Genomic DNA, 20,958 nt, shown 5'->3' on the forward strand with positions numbered 1-20,958 from the left:
AATAAGGACAGGTAACAAAACCTCCTCCATGATTATACTCAACACCGGTACCCCACTGGGTGGCATCGTCAGTCCCTTGCTATAATCTTTGTACAATTATGACTGTGTGGCCAAATTCCACTCCAACTCCATTTGCAAGTTTGCTGATGACATTACTGTAGTGGGTCAACAGAATACAGGAAAGAGGTGGAGAATTATGTTGAAATGGTGCAACAATAATAATCTCTCACTCAGCGTCAGTAAAATGACGGGGAAAGCCATTGGCTTCAGGAAACGTAGTGGAGGATGTGCTGCTGCCTACGTCAACAGTGATGAAGTGTAAATGTTCGAGAGCTTCAAGCTTTTAGTGTTCACCAACAATCTGTCCTGGTCCCTCCGTGCCGATACTATAGTTAAGAAATATCACCAATGTCTCTACTTTCTCTGAAGGCTAAGGAAATTCTGCGTGTCCACTATGACTCATCGATGTTTATAGATGTACAGTAGAAAATATCCTTTCTGGATGTATCACAGCTTGGTATGGCTCCAGCCCTGACCAAAGACCACAATAAACTACAAAGGATTATGAATGTAAATTAGTCTATCACTGTGTACAGTTTTGGCCCTCCTTACTTGAGGAAGGATGTACAGGCACTGGAGGGGGTATAGAGGAGATTCACTAGGTTGATTCTGGAGCTAAGAGAGGGTTGGCTTATGAGGACAGACTGAGTAGATTGGGACTTTACTCATTAGAATTTAAAAGAATGAGGGGGGACTTTATGAAGAGAATAGATAAGATAGAAGCAAGGAGATTGTCTCACTGGAGGATGAAACTAGAACTGGGGGTGGCGGGGGGGGGCATAGCCCCAAAATAAGGGGGAGCAGACTTAGGACTGAGTAGAGAAGGAACTTCTTCACCCAAAAGGTTATGAATCTGTGGAAGTCCCTGCCCAGTGAAACAGTTGAGGCTACCTCATTAAATATTTTTAAGGCAAGGATAGATAATTCCTTTATTGTTGAAAAATTTAAGGGTTATGGTGAGCAGGCAGGTGAGTGGAGCTGAGTCCATGAAAAGATCAGCCATGGTCTTATTGAATGGCGGACCAGGCTCGAGGGGCCAGAAGGCCTATTCCTGCTCCTAGTTCTTATGTTCTTATCACGCAAACCAGCCTCCCATCTATTGATTCTATCCATGTTTCACGCTGCATCAGGAAAGCAGCCAGCATAATTAAGGACTCCATGCACCCCAGACACACTCTCTTCTGCCTTTTCCCATTGGGATAAAGATACAAGTCTGAAAGCAATACCAACAGACTCAACAGCAGCTTCTTCCTTGCTGTCATCAGACTCTTGAAATTTACTAACATATATGAAGCTGACCTTTCTCTTGACCCTATCTGTAACTGCAGTAATATATCCTGCATTCTATCCTTTCCTTCTCCCCTATGTACTCTATGAACAGTATGTTTTGACTGTATAGCACACAAAAAATAATACTTTTCGCTGTATCCCAGTACATGTGACGATTATAAATCAAATTAAATCTCTGAATCATAGGAGACTTGCAACATAAAAGAAGGCCATTCAGCCCATTAAGTCTGTGCAGGTTCCCTTGCAAGCATAATTTAGCTCGCCTCAATCTCCTGCCCTTTACCCAAATTTCTGCTATTCTGCAGCTTGTCAAATTCCCTTTTGAAAGCCATGGTTATGACGTTTTCTCCACCACATTCTGAATCGCTTAAATGAAAGTAAAATGCTGCAGGATGCTAAAAATCTGAAATAAAAACTCACTTGCTTGCTGAGTCTCTCACCAGGGAGAGAGACTCACTAAGCAAGCTAGCTACCAACAGCAGATTTTCCACTCCAGGAAGACAAGAAGCCTTACTTTCAGCTAACCAGCAGAATTTCCAAAACCAGGGAGAGAGAAAAACTTCTTTTCAGCTTGATGTCAATGTTGGCAAGTGTGAGGTTATCCACTTTGGTAGGAATAATAGTAGGAAGGACTACTACTTACAGGGCGAAAAGCTGCAGCATGCTACGGTGCAGAGGGACCTGGGGGTCCTTGTGCATGAGTCACAAAAACCCAGCCTACAGGTGCAGCAGGTGGTCAGGAAGGCAAATGGGATGCTGGCCTTCATAGTGAGGGGGATTGAATATAAAAGTAGGGAGGTCTTGCAGCAACTGTACAGGGCACTGGTGAGGCCACAGCTGGGGAACTGTGTGCAGTTTTGGTCGCCGCACTTGCGCAAGGATATTTTGGCCTTGGAGGGAGTGCAGAGGAGGTTCACTAGGCTGATACCGGAGTTGATGGGGTTGAGCTATGAATAGAGGCTGAATAGACTGGGCTTGTACTCGTTAGAGTTTAGAAGGATGAGTGGGGATCTCATTGAGACGTATAAGATGATGAAAGGGATGGATAGGATAGGGTAGAGGTGGAGAGGTCTTCCTGCTCAGAAAGGACAGCAGGACTAGAGGGCACAGCCTCAAGATAAGGGGGGGCAGTTTAGAACAGAGTTGAGGAGGAACTTCTTCACTCAAAGGGTGGTGAATCTCTGGAATTCTCTGCCCGTTGAAGTGGTGGAGGCTACCTCGCTAAATATATTTAAGACGCGGGTAGATAGGTTTTTGGTAGGCAAGAGGATTAAGGGTTATGGGGAGAAAGCGGGAAAGTGGAACGGAGCCACGACAGATCAGCCATGATCTTATTGAATGGCGGGGCAGGCTCGAAGGGCTAGATGGCCTACTCCTGCTCCTATTTCTTATGTTCTTATGTTCTTATGTCCCTTCTAAATTCAAACGGTAGCCATCCAAACAGAAAATGCAACCTTAAATTCACTAGGAAGGAAAAAAAACTCTCCAAAACATATGACCTGTCAACCACTTTTCCTCCTAACAATGCAGGGTCATAAAATATCCCAGAGTAAAAATAAACAAACCCCCATTTAAACCACTGAAGGAGCAAAAAAGAATTCCTACAAAAAAGAATTCTCAACAAATAGGTTGAGGTTGTGAGGGCTTCAGAAAACATGATTTTCAAAAATTCTTAAAGGTACACTAATGTCACACATGACACCGTTTAACTCCTAACAGCTAGCTATCTCTGTGGTCCCAAGGTAAAGCAACATCCCACAGACATATACCCTTCTTCAAAATTAGGTAGCAGAAAAACAAGTATGTTCACATGATGCTGGATTTTCAGCTTGGTAACACCTATGGACAGATATCCAAGCCAGCTATTTTCAGAGAAAGATAGATCGTCAAAACAGCCAAAGTTCAGAGAGGTAAATTCAGTCTCTGGCAGCTTCCAAACAAAAACCACCCAGACAACAGAATCTTCAACTCTGGAAAAATCACGACTATCTCTCTCAGCTTCAAGCAACTTCTGAAAAACAAAACTAAAACTGGACTTCTCTGTTAAAATAGCTGTCCCTAACCATATGACCTGAATTGTCAATCACTCCCAACCAAGCTCTACTCTACCATCCCAAGGCAACACTGAAACAACAGAACACTACATGAGTAACGATAAAGAACACTGGCTACAGACAACATGGCACCGACAAAATCCCAGGGACTGCTAAAGCATCCTGCAGAGAAACATGATTAAAATATATTTCTTAAAGGAACAGTACTGTCACATATTTTGGGTATAAATTTCAAGTACAAGCCCAGACTCTTAAGAGATGCTAAGAGCTTCAGGTAAATATGTTAATTAAAGCATTGAAAGGCATAACATTCATTGTGCACATTTTATCATGTTATTAGAAATGTATGTAATTTCTGAATCTTTTTATTTTATTTGACCTCTTAGCTGAAGAAATTTTACCTGCTGGGGAAAAAGTGCCTTGTCAAAAGCTTTCAAATGGATAATTTTCAGAAAACAATTTGAGTGTTTTTTGGGAACCCAGAAGTCAGAGTACACAATCAGAGTGACAAATTTATATAGACAAAATCCGTTGTAAATGTGAATATGGGAATTTGTGGTAGGGAAATGCTGACTCAAAAAGCATGACAACAAGAAATCAACTTCTGCAGACAGGAAACACAAGGTACTTGTTATGGGTCAAATTAGTCATAGTGCAATAGAGGAGGAATTTCTGATGCATACTAGATGATTTACTGGAGCAATACATTAAGGAACCAACAAGGGAGCAGGCCACCTTGGGCTGGGTGTTGTTCAAAGAGAAAGGATTAGTTGGCAATCTAGTTGTGGGAGAATCCCTGGGGACGAGTGACCACAATATGGTAGAATTCTTTGTTGAGGGTGGATAGTGATGTCTTTGATTCTGAAACTCAATAAAGGTAACTATGATGGTATGCAGCATGAATTGGCCATGCTGGACTGGGAAACATTAGTGAAAGGAAAGACAGTGGACAGGCAATGGCAGGCATTTAAAGAATGAATACGGGAACTCCAGAAGTTGTTTATTCCTGTTTGGCATAAGAGCAGTAAGGGAATTATGGCCCAAACCATGGCTTACAAGGGAAATTAGAGATAGTACCAGATTCAAGGAAGAAGCAAACAAATTGGCAAGAAAAAGCAATAAGCCTGAGGATTGGGGGCAGTTTAAGATTCAACAAAGAAGGACCAAGAGATTGATTAAGAAGGGAGAAATAGAGTTTGAAAGTAAGCTAGCAGAAAACATAAAAACTGATTGTAAAATTTCTACAGGTGTGTAAAGAGAAAAAGATTGACAAAAATGAATGTAGGCCACTTACAGTCAGAAACAGGAGAATTCATAATGGGGAATAAAGAAATGGCGGAGGAATTACATTTGTGCTTTGCTTCATTCTTCACAAAGGAAGACATGAATAATGTATCAGAAATGCTCAGAGAAACATGTTTTAGTGAAGAGCTGAAGAAAATCAGCATTAGTAGAGAAATGGTTTTGGGGAAATTGATGGGATTGAAGGTGGCTAAATCATCATGTCCTGATAATCTTCATCCCAGAGTACTTAAGGAAATGGCCCTGGAAATAGTAAGTCCATTCATTTCTTTGTTGGTGACCAAAGAAAACTAGTGGATGTGGTTTATTTAGACTTTCAGAAGGCTTTCAACAGGGTCTCACAAACAGACAACTATGTAAAGTTACAGCACATGGGATTGCAGGTAATGTCTTGAGATGGATAGAAAGCTGGTTCCCAGATAGGAAGCAAAGAATTGGCATAATGGGTCTTTTTCTGATTGGCAGTCAGTGATTAGTGGGGTTCTGCAGGGATCTGTGCTAGGACCCCAATTGTTCACATTCTATGTTAATGATTTGGAAGAGGGAACTGGATGTATTGTCTCCAAATTTGCAGATGATACAAAGTTGGATGGGAGGCTGAGCTATGAGGAGGACGCAGCAAGAAGTTTGACAACACCAGGTTTAAGTCCAACCGATTTATCTGATAGTAAACTCACAAGCATATAACAGCACAGACAGTTTACAGATCACAGACAGTTTACAGATTCTAATGAGTAATCTGTAAACTGTCTGTGCTGTTATATGCTCTGTCTGAGGCCAGTACTCTCCATTCACCTGACGAAAAGGCAAACCTCGACATCTTGTGAGTTTACTATCAACTAAATCGGTTGGACTTAAACCTGGTGTTGTCAGACTTTTTACTGTGTTTACCCCAGTCCAACGTCGGCATCTCCACACTGTGAGGAGGATGCAGAGATGCTTTAGTGTAATTTGGACAGGCTGAGTGTGTGGGCATGTGCATGGCAGATGTAGCATAATGTGGATAAATGTAAGGTTATCCACCTTGGTAGCAATAATAGGAAGAGAGATTATTACTTGAGTGGGTGTAAATTGAGAGAGGTGGATACTCAACAAGGTCTTGGAATTCTCGTGCATCAGTCTCTGAAAGTAAGCACACAGATACAGAATGCAGTAAAGAAGGCAAATGGTATGTTGGCCTTCATAGCAAGAGGATTTGATTATAGGGATAGGGATGTTTTGCTGCAATTGTATAGGGCATTGATGAGGCCACACATGGAATATTGTGCGCAGTTTTGGTGTCCTTATCTGAGGAAGGATATACTTGCTATAGAGAGAGTGCAGCAAAGGCTTACCAAGCTGATTCCTGGAATGGCAGGTCTGTCATATGAGGAGAGACTAAGTCAGTTAGGATTATATTCATTGGAGATTAGAAGAGTGAGAGGGGATTTCACAGAAACTTTAAAAAATCTAACAGGGTAGAAAGGGTAGATTCAGAAGGAATGTTCCCTATGGTGCAGGAGTCCAGAACTAGGGGTCATAGTTTGAGGATAAGGGGTAAATCTTTTATAACTGATTTGAGGAGAAATTTCTTCACCCAGAGGGTGGTGAATGTATAGAATTCACTACCACATAATGTAGTTGAGGCCAAAACCTTGTCTGATTTGAAGAAGAAATTAGATATAACTCTTGGGGCTAAAGGGATCAAAGGAAATGGGGCAAGGGGGGGAATCAGGATATTGAATTTGATGATCAGCCATGATCACAATGAATGGTGGAAAAGGCTGGAAGGGCCAAATGGCCTACTCCTGCTTCTAGTTTCTACGTTTCTATGGAAATCGTCAATAGGTCTCCCTATGGGCCTTGTAATGTAACAAGCTCCCCTATTAGGCAAGTGGAGGCTTGTCCAAAAGGCAAGGAGCAGCAGGGGGTTTAAAACCAGCTGGCTCTACTCAAACCAGGAGCTGAAGTACTCTGGGCCTGACCTGGGTACTGTAGGTGCAGAAGGAGCACCTAATCCGCACTGTAAATAAAGGGGATTAATGATGGAAGATTGGCCTTGGTGAGATATCTGCAGTATTTTGTGTTTATAGAAAAATGTCTGAACCATCTGAAATATTAACAAAGGTGGATTGACAAACAGTGGAATAGATTAACTTAATTTCTCTGTTTGTTGAACCATTAAAAAAGGAAGTTTTTGGTGGAGGATGGTAATAAATAATCCAGAATACCCCACTTTACTAAATGCATGAGCTGCTGTGCTTCCAGGTTTGCTTGTTAACTGAGAAGGAATAGCTATAAGAGGGAAGAATTCACACCACATCAATCAAAGTGCAAGCTGTTCCTAACTAGTTCTGACTAGATGTCTGAGCTTTGAGTGTGCTGCAATGGCATATACATACGTACTACATCACACCATGAAGTTACATACAAACATATAAATTACAATAAACAGAAGATCATTTCATCTAAAGCTCATGTGCCTTGTAACTGCATTACAAGAAATAGACACTAAAAATAGTCAGCCAGAACACTCTTTCTTAGTGATACTTAGCAATCAGGCAGAGTCCTCCTTGAGAACAAAAAGAAAAACTAACATGGAAAATCAGTCGCCAAAGACAGAATGGTCAGGGTATGATGTCCAAACTTCACGCATTTTCCCCCGCAGCTATACTTCTGTCACGTTAAAGTTAGTCAATGCAAATTTCCCACTGCCTCAGGAGTTTCTGCATCGGTTACTAAAGCTTTCTGAATTACAAGAAACCTCCGACTGTCTCAAAATGGGGACAAGCTAAGGAACCCTGCGAGTTTCAACAGTGAGTCTACCCTCATCATCTTTGCCGTAGCAGGGTCTTTGCAGGAACTTGCCAGCTGAGTGGTCTGCTGGTCCAGATCTGTGAAAGATTTGAACTTACTAATTCAATTGTCTGCAAGTAAGTTCAAATCTTTCATACATCCAATGCAAAAGAACTAACACATAATTGATATAAAGGCAAAAGACTGCGGATATTGGAAATCAGAAATAAAAGCAGAAAGTTTGGAAAAACCCAACAGGTCTGACAACTTCTGTGGAGGAACAGAGTTAACATTTTAAGTCCAATATGACTCTTCTACAGATTCCAAATGATTGACTTAACTGTTAGAACAGAAATATCATACATCCACAAGTTCCAGCATTGAGTCCCCATCCTGACGAAAGCTAAAGGTGGGTATACATCACACCTAATATTATTGGGAAGTTGATATTTTTTCCCCAATGCTTGTCAGAGAATAAATGAGAGATGAAGTTGGCTAGATAGATGGTGGCGCGGTGGCACAGTGTTTAGCATTGCTGCCTCACAGCACCACGGACCCAAGTTCAATTCTTGGCTTGGGTCACTGTCAGTGTGGAGTTTGCACGTTTTCCCCATGTCCGTGTGGGTTTCCTCCGGTTTCCTCCCACATTCTGAAAGACATGCTGGTTAGGTGCATTGACCCTAACAGGTGCCGGAGTGTGGCGACCAGATGAATTTCACAGTATCTTCATGTTAATGCAAGCCTTACTTGTGACTAATAAATAAACTTTAACTTTAGAAATTCCCCAGACAGAAGGGATTAAATGAGATCGGTCTTTGAAACAAGAGAGTTCTCATTCTATAAAAACTGTTAAATGATGGCATCAGTGGGGATGCGTCCGTTACATGGTGGGCCTCTGGATATGATGGGATCATAATGAATTTTGTCATCTATTGGAAATCTGGTCACCGTTCCCAGAAGTGAACTGATTCATGTTGGCATCATCTCCACAAAAAAGCTCAGTTGTAAGGCTGACTATCCACAAACTAATGAGTATCATGTCGTAGCACTGAATGGAGTTGTTAACAACAGACAAACATTTTCCCCACCCTTGTTTAATTGTGTCTTGAGTGGAGTTCTATGGGCAATCCCTTATTTAAGCCTTCATTGGAGGTAGACAAGAATAGAATGAAAAGGATAGGAGAAAGGCAGGATAAGGCAGCATGAAATAAGATACCAGCTAAGAAGTACCTTTTTCGCCAGAGCTTACAGAACAAGTTGGTCTTTACAGATTTATCAGAAGGGATCTTCATAAAGAGGTTGTAGTTTAGTAAGATGGCCTTCCATAACTCTGGGGTTGATTTTCAAGTTGATGCCTAAGACTGATGTTACAGATTGGTTGCTTGATATTTTCATTTTCAAGTTTTAAAATAAAGAGGAAGAGAGGTGACCCATATGCTGACAAGCACCTTTATAATTATTTGCCAATTAAAGAATCTGGATTCTCCTTTTAATTGTTTCAAAGTGCATTGAAACACAAAACCCAATCAAAGATCAACACACTTCCAAACACTTGACGTCATCAAATGTTCTTACTGTGCACATTTATATTTATGACAAATGCTTCCAGTTTCCTCATGCCTGTATCTGAAGATTCCTGACAGGGAGTGTGTGTGTGGAAATTTTGATTTGGTTTGATTTATTATTGTCACATGTAATAGCATTCAGTGAAAAGTGTTGTTTCTTGCGTGCTATATAGACAGAGCATACTGTTCATAAAGAAGGAAACAAGAGAGTGCAGAATGTCATGTTACAGTCACAGCTAGGGAGTAGAGAAAGATCAACTTAATGCCAAGTAAATCCATTCAGAAGTCTGACAGCAGCAGGGAAGAAGATGTCACTGAATTGGTTGGTACATGATCTCAGACTTTTGGATCTTTTTCCCGATGGAAGAAGGTGGAAAAGAGAATGTTTGGGGTGCATGGGGTCCCTAATTATACTGGCTGCTTTGCCAAGGAAGTGGGAAGTGTGGACAGTGTCAATGGATGGGAGGCTAGTTTGCATGATGGATTGGGCTACATTCACAAACTTTTGTAGTTTCTTACAGTCTTGGGCAGAGCAGGAGCCATACCAAACTGTGATACAAGCAGAAAGAATGCTTTCTATGGCGCATTTGTAAGAATTGTAAAAATAAATGTTGAGCGAGGACTGCACCAGGATAAAGTCCTTGTGGTACCCTGTATCATCTCGTTCATTTGGAATAGGATTCACCCAGTTTGATTTAGAAACATAATATTACTGCAAAGAATGAACAAATCTTTGTGTGTTCGAGTGGGTTTGCAATCTCTTTGCTCTTATTGATAATAAATTGAATCAACACTTCACTGGTACCTGTCTGAATTTAACTTACTTGTAGAAAAGAAAACACTCCTGTTTTGAAGCCTAACTACTAAATTCAGATTCTAGAATCATGCAACGTCAACATGCAAAACTTAAAACACATTTAATTCAAAATCAAAGAGACATAGAGATTTGCAGCATGGAAACAGGCCCTTCAACCCAACTTGTCCATGCTGCTCTTTTTCTTAAACCCATAGGCTAGTCTCAATTGCCTGCATTTGGCCCATATCCCTCCACACCCATCTTACCATGTAACTGTCTAAATACTTTTTAAAAGATAGAAATTGTACTCACCTCTACTACTACCTCTGGCAGCTTGTTCCAGACACTCACCATCCTCTACGTGAAAAAATTGCCCCTCTGGACCTTTTGTATCTCTCCCCTCTCACCTTAAACCTATGCCCGCTCGTTTTAGACTCCCCTACCTTTGGGAAAAAATATTGACTATCTAATTGATCTATCCCTCATTATCTTATAGACTTCTATAAGATCACCCCTCAACCTTCTATGCTGCAGAGAAAAGCATCCCAGTGTATCCAGCCTCTCCTTGTAACTCAAACAACAAATCCCAGTCGCATCCTAATAAACCTTTTCTGCACTCTTTCTAGTTTAATAATATCCTTTCTATAATAGGGTGACCAGAACTTTACAGAGTATTCCAATTGTGGCCTTACCAATGTCTTGTACAACTTCAACAAGACGTCCTGACTCCTGTATTCAATGTTCTGATCAATGAAACCAACCATGCTGAATGCCTTCTTCACCACTCTGTCCACGTGTGACTCCACTTTCAAGGAGCTATGAATCTGTACCCCCAGATCTCTTTGCTCTGTAATTCTCCCCAACGCCCTACCATTAATTGAGTAAGTCCTGCCCTGGTTCAATCTACCATAATGCATCATGTCACATTTATCCAAATTAAATTCCATCTGCCATTGATTGAGATCCTGTTGCAATCCGAGATAATCTTTCTCGCTGTCCATTACGCCACCAATCTTGGTGTCATCTGCAAACTTACTAACCCTGCCTCCTATATTTTCATCCAAATCATTAATATAAATGACAGTGGACACAGCACTCTATGAAGCCAGTGAAGCCACTACCCTGATGGCATAATCAGAGTGATGGCTTCCTGTGATTGCCTTAGCCCCCTCGGATGTTATGGGCAAATTAAACTATGTTGCGTTGTCATACATAGAAATATAGAAGATAAGAGCAGGAGGAGGTCATTCATTATGATCATGGCTGCTCATCCAACTCAATAGTCTAATCCTGCTTTTTCCCCATAATGTTCAATCCTATTCGCTCCAAGTGCTATGTCCAGCCACCTCTTGAATACATTCAATGTTCTGGCATCATCTACATCGGTGGTAATGAATTCTACACACTCACCACTCTTTGGTAAAGAAACGTCTCCCCACCTCTGTCCTAAATAGTCTATCCTGAATCCTCAGACTGTGACCCCTGGTTCTGGACTCCCTCCACCATTGGGAATATCCTTCCTGCATCTACCCTGTCTTGTTCTGTTAGAATTTTATATGCCTCTATGAAATTCTCCCTCATTTGCCAGAAGTTCAATAAAGCAATCTTGATCTCGTCAATCTCTCATACATCAGTCCCGCCATCCCCGCAATCAGCCTGATAAACCTTCGCTGCACTCCCTCGAGAGCAAGAACATCCTTCCTCAAAAAAGAAGAACTGCTCACAATACTTTAGGTGTGGCCTCAGCAAGGCCCTGTATAATTGCAATAACACATTCCTGTTCCTGAACTTGAAACCTCTGGGAATGAAGGCCAACGTGTCATTTTCCTTCCTTACGGCCTGCTGCACCTGCATGCTTACCTTCAGTGGTGCACAAGGACACCCAGGTCCTGCTGCACATTCCCCTCTCCCAATTTATAGCCATTCAGATAGTAATCTGCCTTCTTGCTTTTGCTTCCAAAGTGTATAACGTCACATTTATCCAAATTATACTGCATATGCCATTGGTTTACCCCACAAACATACAAACCAAAGGTTCCCAAATTTGATTCCTGGTCTGGGCTGAATTACTTCTCTCAATCACCAAAGTCTTCCCATTAGGTCTAGTGTCCCAGGGAAGAACATTGCCATTAAGAGCACACTTACAAGTTGGGAAAACATGAAGTACTGTGCTCTCGGTAACAGAGAATGCAGCTTGTGGCTATCGGCCAGATCTTTGATGCTTCTGGAGAAATTGTGCAACCTGTAGGGAGAAACTCTATAAATAACTATTGGAGGGAAAACATCAATTTGGGTGTGTCAACAGACTCAAGAACAGGGGAGAGGGAATAACTTACATAAATGAAGTCTTTGTACCAATGATAAAGGTGTTGAATGTATACAGTACAGCAGCGTATATGATGAAACGTGGAACTTGAAAACATTGTAAAAAGAAATGCATGTGTCATAAAACAAGATATAGAATGCAGTCAAAAGTATGAATATGGAAGAGAGAGGTTATTGACAAGGCTGCAGACAGCCTTGGGGAAAATAGGGAGGATATTTACAGAGTAATGGATATGTGAGTATAGGGAACATTGGAGGATATTTTCATTACAGCAGGCAGTGTGTACGGGGGATTTATACTGCTGGTGGGTGGGTATATGGGGTTATAGGATGTATATTTACAGAGCTGCTGATTGGGTATATAGGGTGTATATTTACAGTGCTGCTGGTTGGATACATGGGGTGTATATTTACAGTGCTGCTGGGTGGGTATATGGGGTTTTAGGGTATATGGGCTTATAGGATTATATTTACTATGTAGTAGGGTGGGTGTATGGGGTTATAGTGTTATATATACAGCACTGCAAGGTGGATACATGGTATTATAGGGTGTATATTTACAGTGCTGCAATGTGGGTACATGGTGTCACAGTGTATATGGGGTGCATATTTAGTGCTGCTGGGTAGTTATATGGGGCTTTAGAATATATGGGGTATATTGGGTTTTTGGAATTATAGAATCTACAGTGCAGAAGAAGGCCATTTGGCCCATTGAGCCTGCACCAACAATCCCATCCAGATCTTATCCCTGTTACCCTACCTATTTACCCTCTTAATCCCCCTGACATTAAGAGGCAAGTTAGCACGGCCAATCAACCTAACCTGCACATCTTTGGAGTGTGGGAGGAAATCGGAGCACTCGGAGGAAACACATGCAGACACGGGGAGAACATGCAAACTCCACACAGACAGTGACCCAAGGATGGATATTGAACCCAGGTCCCTGGCACTGTGAGGCAGCAGTGCTAATTATGCCACCACGTATTTACAGTGTTACTGGGTGGTGTATCAGGATTATATATATATATGCTATTTATTTTCACTGCTGCCTGGGTATATGGGGTTACAGTGTACATGGGAGTATATTGAGTGTATGTTTACAGTGCTGAGGGGTGTGTATATGGGGTCTCAGGATAAATGGGTGTATATGAGGTGTATATTTGCAGTGCTGCTGTGTGGGTATATAGTATTTTATTGTATATCATAGAATTTCTACAGTGCAGAAAGAGGCCATTCAGCCCATCAAGCCTGCACAGACCATAATCCCACCCAGGCCCTTTCCCATCACCTCACATATTTACCCTGCTAATCCCCCTGACACTAGGATCAATTTAGCATGGCCAATCAATCTAATCCGCACATCTTTGGACTGTGGGAAGAAACCGGAGCACCTGGAGGAAACTCCACACAGACAGTGACCTGAGACCGGAATTAAACTTGGGTCCCTGGCACTGCAAGGCAGCAGTACATTTACAGTGCTGCTGGGTGGGTACATGGGAATAGATGGGGTGTATATTAATAGTGCTGCTGGATGGGTATATGGGTTTTTAGGTTATGTGTGGTGTATATTTACAGTGCTGCTGGATGGTATATGGGGTTATAGTTATATGGGGGTATTTATGGTGTGTATTTCAAGTGCTGTTCGGTAGATATATGGGGTTTTAGGGTATTCATGGTTTATACTTACAGTGCAGCAGGGTGAGTATGTGGGTTTTTGTACATTTAAAGTGTTGCTGGGTGGGTAGAGATAGAGTTATAGCATATATGAGGGCATATTGTATATCTACAGTGCTGCTGGATGGGTATATGGGGTTATAGGGTATATGGGTGGTATATTAGTCTATATGCTGGGTGGGTACATGGTGGATATATGGGGTTATAGTTTATATGAGGTATATTGGTTTATATTTACAGTGCTACTGGGTTGGTATATGGGGCTTTAGGGTATATGAGATGTATATTTACAGTGCTGCTGGGCAGGTATGTGGGGTTTACAGTATATGTGGTGAATATTCACACTGCTGCTGTGTGGGTATATGGCGTTTATGGTAATATCAGGTTTATGCTTACAGTGCTGCTGCATAGGTATATGGGTTATAGTGTATGTGGGGGTAATTTGGTGTATATCATTGCAGTGCTGCTGGGTGGGTATATGGGGATTTAGGGTATATTGGTGCATATGCTGAGTGGATAAATTGGATTTTAAGGTATATGGGGGTATATTGATGTATATGATGGGTGGATATATGGAGTTATCGTGTATATGGGTTATATTGGTGTATATGTTGGGTGGGTATATGGGGTTTTAGGGCACATTTGTGTATATGCTGAGTGGGTGTATGGCGTTATACTGTGTACGGGGGTATATTAATGTATAAGCTGGGTGGGTATATGGGATTTAGGGTATATTGATGTATATGCTGGGTGGGTATAGTTGTGTATATACTAGGTTGGTATATGGTTTTTTTGATTTGTTGCTATATATACTGGCAGGTACATGGGGTTATAGTGTGTATGGGGATATATTGGTGTATAGGCTGGGTGAGTATATGGAGTTTTATGGTAATTTGGTGTATAAGATGGGTGGGTATATGGGGTTTTAGGGGATATTGGTGCATATGCTGATTGGGTATATGGGGTTTTAAGGTATATTGGTGCATATGCTGTGTGGGTATTTGGGGTTTAGGATATACTGGTATATATGCTGGGTGGGTATATGGGTTTTTAGGGTGTATAGGTGTACATGCTGTCTGGGTATTTGGGGTTTCAGTGAATATTGATGAAAATGCTGGTTGGTTATATGTAGTTTCAGGGTATATTGGCATATATGCTGCATGGGTATATGGAGTTTTAGGGTATATTGGTGTATATTTTGGGTGGGTAAATGGGGTTTCAGGGTATATTGGTGTATATGCTGGTTGGGTATATGTGGTTTTAGGGTATAGTTGTGTAAATGCTGGGTGGGTATATGGGCTTTTAGGGTATATTTGTGTATATGTTGGGTGGGTATATGGAGTTTTAGGTATGTTGGTGTACATGCTGCATGGAAAATGGGGTTTTAGGATACATTGGTATATTTACTGGGTGGGTATCGGGGTTTTAGGGTATATTGGTGTATATGCTGGGTAGGCATATGGGATTATAGGATATATTGGTGTAAATGCTGGGTGGGTATATGGTGTTTTAGGGTATATTGGTGTATATGCTGGATAGGTTTATGAGGTTTTAGAGTATATTGCTATATATTTATATATGCTGGGAAGCTTTATGTGGTTTTAGGGCATATTGGTTCATATGCTGGGAGGGTATAAGGGGTTTTAGGGTATGTTGGTGTACATGCTGGGTGGGTTTATGGGGTTTTAGGTTTTATTGGTTTATATGCTGGGTGGATATATGGAGTCTTAGGGTAATTTGGTGTATATGCTGGGTGCGTATATGGGGTTTTAGGGTAATTTGCTGTACATGCTGGGAGGGTATATGAGGTTTTAGGGTATATTGGTGCATATACTGGGTGGGTATATGGGGTTTTAGGATATATTGGTGTATATGCTGGGTGGGTATATATGGTTTTAGGGCATATTAGTGTCTATGCTTGGTGGGTATATGGGGTTTAGAGTATATTGGTGTATATGCTGGGTGGGTATATGGGGTTTTAGGGTATATTAATGTATATGTTGGTTGGGTATATGGGGGTTTAGGGTATATTGGTGTATATGCTCGGTGGGTACATGGGGTTTTAGGGGAAATTTAGTGTATATGCTGTGTGGGTATATGGGGTTTTAGGGTATATTGGTGTACATGCTGGGTAGGTATATGGGGTTTTAGAGTATATTGGCGTACGTCCTGGGTCGGTATATGGGGTTTAGGGTATATTGGTGTAAGATGCTGTGTGGCTTTCTGCTGAGCTGCCACTTCCGCATTGTGAGGCCCATACTTGGGCAAGCTGGAGGCTCGGCCGCCGATTGGCTGAGCGCGGGGTTGGCTGCGTGACCCGGATGATCACTCGGGCCCGAGGAAGGAGCCGTCCGCGAGAGCGCCGCCGCCAACCGTCACCGCCGCCATGGTGAGTACGGGGCCGGGGGTGAGAGAGCGAGAGAGAGAGGCACCGGGGGCAGCTTGTCCGGTTGTGCCCCCTCAACCTCGGGGGCGGGGATGTCCGTGTTAGAAACCGCCTCCTTTATTTGTGAGAGAGGAGCGGAAATCGGGGCGGAGAGCCGGCCCGACCTCCATTCTGCTGCGCTCCTGCCTTCCCCGGTCTCTGCTTCACCTTCCTTCCCCGAGCCCGGCCACCCTTTTCGAGACTGTGGTCAACCTCCTTCCCCCCGCTGCCACCCCGTCAGCCCTCCTCTCCCACCCCACCCCCACATTGCGCCTCCCTGTACCAGTGGAGGTAAACTTCCTGCCCCAATGCTGTTCCTCATTCACACCATGTCTGACTGGGGGCCTTGCCTGCAGTCTTCTCTTCTCTGGGAGTGTCAACAAGCCCGCTCTCTGCCAGCAGCCCAGCCTCCTTCAGGGGGCCCCTTCAGCTATTTTGTCGCACCCTATGTTCTGTGGTGTTATGAACGTCCCAACCGCTGAAAGCGAACTTGCGAAAAGGGCAGTTGGGTTCCTGTCTAATTCCTGTCAGGTTATTGTGATCTCTCCAAGTTTCCCATTGTGCATCTTCAAGAAAATGTGGCTCAACACGGGACGAAGCTGCTCAGTCTCCTTCCAGGGCTACTAGATGGGGTTCAGGCAGCTTTCTCTTTAACTGCTCAGTCCTCACCAGTATAATTAGATGATTATCTAATTCATTAGTTTGCAACTTGTGGACAGTCAGATTGTATTGCATCTTGCTCAGGTACTATGTTTCTGGAGTTTATGATCCAGTGGATTCTGATCTTTGTCCTTATTCAATGAATGATATCAACATACTCAAACCATCCACGTTTTGGGGAGGTGATGGCCTAGTGGTGTTATCACTAGACCATTAATCCAGAAAATCAGCTAATGTCCTGGGGACTTGGGTTTGAATCCCACCATAGCAGATGATGGCATTTGAATTCAATAAAATATATCTGGAATTAAGAATCTACTGATGACCGTGAATCTGTTGTCGATTATCGGAAAAACCCATCTGGTTGACTAGTGTCCTTTAGGGAAGGAAATTGCTGCCCTTTCATGTGACTCCATAGCCACAGCAATGTGATTGGAGGGCCGTTGAGAGTCAATGGCAACTAGGGATGGGCAATAAATGCTGGCCAGCCAGTGAAGTCCATGTTCCACAAATGAATAAAAAAAATCCTTGTCTGCAGGATGTTTCATCAGAGAGTTGGATGTGTACATCCTCTGGACACGTGAATGTTTATAATTTGCCTCCTTGTACGTATTATTAAGTATTTTGGCCTCCATTCCCCCTCCTTTAGAGGAGATTTACCAGGATGTTGCCTGGTATGGTGGGAAGGTCTTGTGAGGAAAGGCTGAGGAATTTGAGGCTGTTTTCATTAGAGAGAAGAAGGTTAAAAGATGACTTAATAGAGGCATACAAGATGATCAGAGGATTAGATTGGGTGGATAGTGAGAGCCTTTTTCCTTGGATGATGATGGTCACTGTGAGGGGACAGCTTTAAATTGAGGGGTGATAGATATAGGATAGATGTCAGAGGTAGGCTCTTTACTCAGAGAGTAGTAAGGGTGTGGACTGCCCTCCCTGCAACAGTAGTGGACTCACCAACATTAAGAGCATTTAAATGGTCGTTGGATAAACACATGGATGATACTGGAATAATGTAGGTTAGATGGGCTTTAGATTGGTTTCACAGGTCGGCGCAACATCGAGGGCCAAAGGGCCTGTACTTCGCTGTTATGTTCTATGTTCTTTCATTTCTATCATTGGCACATCAGAGATGCTTGACTGTAAAATGAGGAAGTTATCTGGATGACAGATTGGGTTCATGATTTGCTGGTGATTAACCTATACATATCTTGTAATGTTGAAGATTGTTTCTGCAGGATCTTTTTTCTGAAATCTTTGAATGGCTTGCATTGGGGAAATTCACACTTTTGTTCACTTTTCACCAATTAAATTTTCCAAGATGTCATTTCGTGTCTGCAGTTCCTAGTCTGAAAAAGATCCCTTTGTTGATCAAATGCTTGCGGCAACAGGTTTGTAACTGCTGATGAGTCTTTTAGTCAGGAAGAGGATGGTGGGGGTATTATCCAGGTCATAGCTCAATCTAAACTGTTGGCAGTATTTTTGTCTTTACATGACTGGAATGCATGTAAGGTTATTTACAATAGACCGACATTCCACTTCTGCCTTGATATTTGTCATGCCGTTGTTCTCATTTCTTGCTAGTTTGAATTGAAAGGAATGCTGAAAGCTTTGAATTCAAATAATCCCTTATTCTTAACACCTTTTACACAGACTGAAAGACTCTTCTTGTCATGCTCTTAATATTTTGTTACTAACAGGACTTCAGAAAAACATGATGGGTTTTTGAATCTTTTAATGCCTTTTGCAGTTGAATTCCAAAGTCAGTATAGTGAGAATATAGATTTTGTTTTCTTCAAACTTGGTCTATGTTGGAAGAGTTTTGCAGATTATGACGCTTGTTTGAAGTATTGTTGGTTGTAAATCTCATTTCATGGCGGGAACAGTTTCACATGATGACTCACAACATTGAAGCTTGTAGTGTTTCCTCTATTGTAAGTAAGCCTTGCGACAACACCTCTTCTAATGGATCCTTTTAACTTATTAATCTTGAAGCATTTTTGAGATACTTCATGATGCTTTTTCATCACCTGATTGTTCTTAATGTTCCTCTATCAAATGCTATATATGGATGAGCAGTTTTCATTTTGGTCTTTTAAAATACTCCCTTGAACCCCTTCATCAGGTGTGTGTGTGGCCTAAGAATTATTCACAGTTGCCCAAGCCCTTACTGTGCAGAACCTGGGATGCCTCATCTCTCATTCAGAAAGATCAGTAACTTGGAGGGTGAGGGAAGAACAGACTGAATAAAGGAATTCGAATTTAAGAGTATCTTGCGTGACCATGGGATATCCCAAAGTGCTTTAGAGTCGATGAAAAAGTTTTGCATAGCAGGAATTGTTACAGTGTAGTAAATATGGCAGCGAGTATGCGCACAAAGGTCCCACGAATAGCAGTGAGATAATTGTTTTTTTGTGATTTAGTCTTGACATCAAGTGAACTCCCTGCTTGTTGAAAATGTTGCATGGGATCTTATCCATCTGCTCCAGAGAGCAGAAATGAGCTCTGTTTAACATACAGTTAAAAGTCTGTGTCAGTATTGCGTTGGAACCTAAATTATGTTGTCAAATCCATGGGAAGGGACTTGGACCTACAGTCTTCTGACTCAGGCATAAGTAGTGTCACTGACCCTGTTTGTTTCTATACCTTTTTGAAAAGTCTAGGATGCATACCCTTTTTAAGTGTATATGGTCTGCCTGCCCTTGAATTTCCCTCTAGCATACTCATTTTTTGTGTGGCGCATAATATTTGCGACTTGGACATGAGACTGTTCCACATTTTTTTTGTTGTGTGTGAGGTTGCAGCTGTCCTTCCACCATGAACATGCTTCTCTACAGCCTCTGGCTTCACATCAGTCCCTCAATTAAGGTATTTGAGCACCAAGTGTGGCGGGTGATGGGATTGTCAGAGAAACTTTTTGTGGATTTGCTCCTGGACCTAGCCATTAATGGCTATTCACATGAATAAACCTGTTGGACTTTAACCTGGTGTTGTGATTGTGCCCATCCCAGTCCAATGCTGGCATATCCACGTGTCCAGGTTGGATGTTGTTTTTCGGGGGTGGGTGGTGCTGAAGGGGGGGATTGGCAGTTTTTGCTGCAGCTACCTACCTTTCTGTGCCAGAATAGACCTGGAGAAGCAGTATATGGTGTAAGCTTGAAATTATCTCAAGTGGTGGGTATCTCTAGGATTGTAGAGTGTACTGGAAAATAGATGTATTAATTTTATATTCTTTTGTTTTGTCACTTGATTCATTATTAGTTCTACCCTCCAAAGGTGTGTAGGTTAGGTGGATTAGCCATAGTAAATGTGAGGGGATAAGATGGGAGCAGGTGTAGGCCTGGTTAAGATGATAAAATGCTCCTTTGGAGTGTCAGACAGATTTGATGGTATAAGTGGGCTCCTTTGGCACTGTAGGGATTCTATGATTTGATGGGCTGTCGGGAGAAGGAGTAGACTAATTTTCTTTACTACTTGTTTAACTCTTCTGAAATGTATGTCACTTAAAGTTTGAAAGAGGGAGGAAGGGGAAGATTAATATGGAGTTGGTGGCTGTTTCTGAGCCTCAGAGTTCCTGTTGCTTGACCTTTTGTCAATGACAGAAATTGATTTCTGATGTGCCGGTAACTTTATTGAAAAGACATTGAACTTTTTGTGCAGGTTGACTCACTACTAGTTTGATAATGTAAACTATCTCACTTAACTATTCACATTATATATTAATGATTTGGAAGAGGGAAGTGAATGCATTATCTCCAAATTTGCAGATGATGCATAGTTGGGTGGGACAGTGAGCTGTGAGGAGTGTACAGAGATGCTTCAGCGTGCTTTAGCTAGGCTGTGTATGTGGACGTGGGCATGGCAGATGCAGTATAATGTGGATAAATGTGCAGTTATTCACTTTGGTAGCAATAATAGGGAGACAGATTACTACTTGAATGGGTGTCAATTGAGAAAGATGGGTACTCAATGAGACCTTGGAGTCCTTGTCCATCAGCCGCTGAAAGTAAGTGCACAGACAGCAGGCAGTAAAGG

The 20,958-nt window shown here is 42.0% G+C and overlaps 1 protein-coding gene across 2 annotated transcripts in view; it reads left to right on the top strand.

Moving 5' to 3' along the window:
• Positions 1-16,156: 16,156 nt before the first annotated feature.
• capzb (capping actin protein of muscle Z-line subunit beta) overlaps positions 16,157-20,958 on the top strand; it is a 107,950-nt gene continuing 103,148 nt past the window's right edge. For both annotated transcript variants that reach the window (XM_080214897.1, XM_080214898.1), the window contains exon 1: positions 16,157-16,230. In XM_080214897.1, coding sequence (XP_080071023.1) covers positions 16,228-16,230 — 3 coding nt within the window. In that variant the 5' untranslated portion in view covers positions 16,157-16,227. The remainder of the gene's footprint in view (positions 16,231-20,958) is intronic.

This window comes from Carcharhinus amblyrhynchos, chromosome 30 (assembly GCF_965287045.1).
Source record: "Carcharhinus amblyrhynchos chromosome 30, sCarAmb.v2.hapA, whole genome shotgun sequence".
Taxonomy (NCBI): Eukaryota; Metazoa; Chordata; class Chondrichthyes; order Carcharhiniformes; family Carcharhinidae; genus Carcharhinus; species Carcharhinus amblyrhynchos.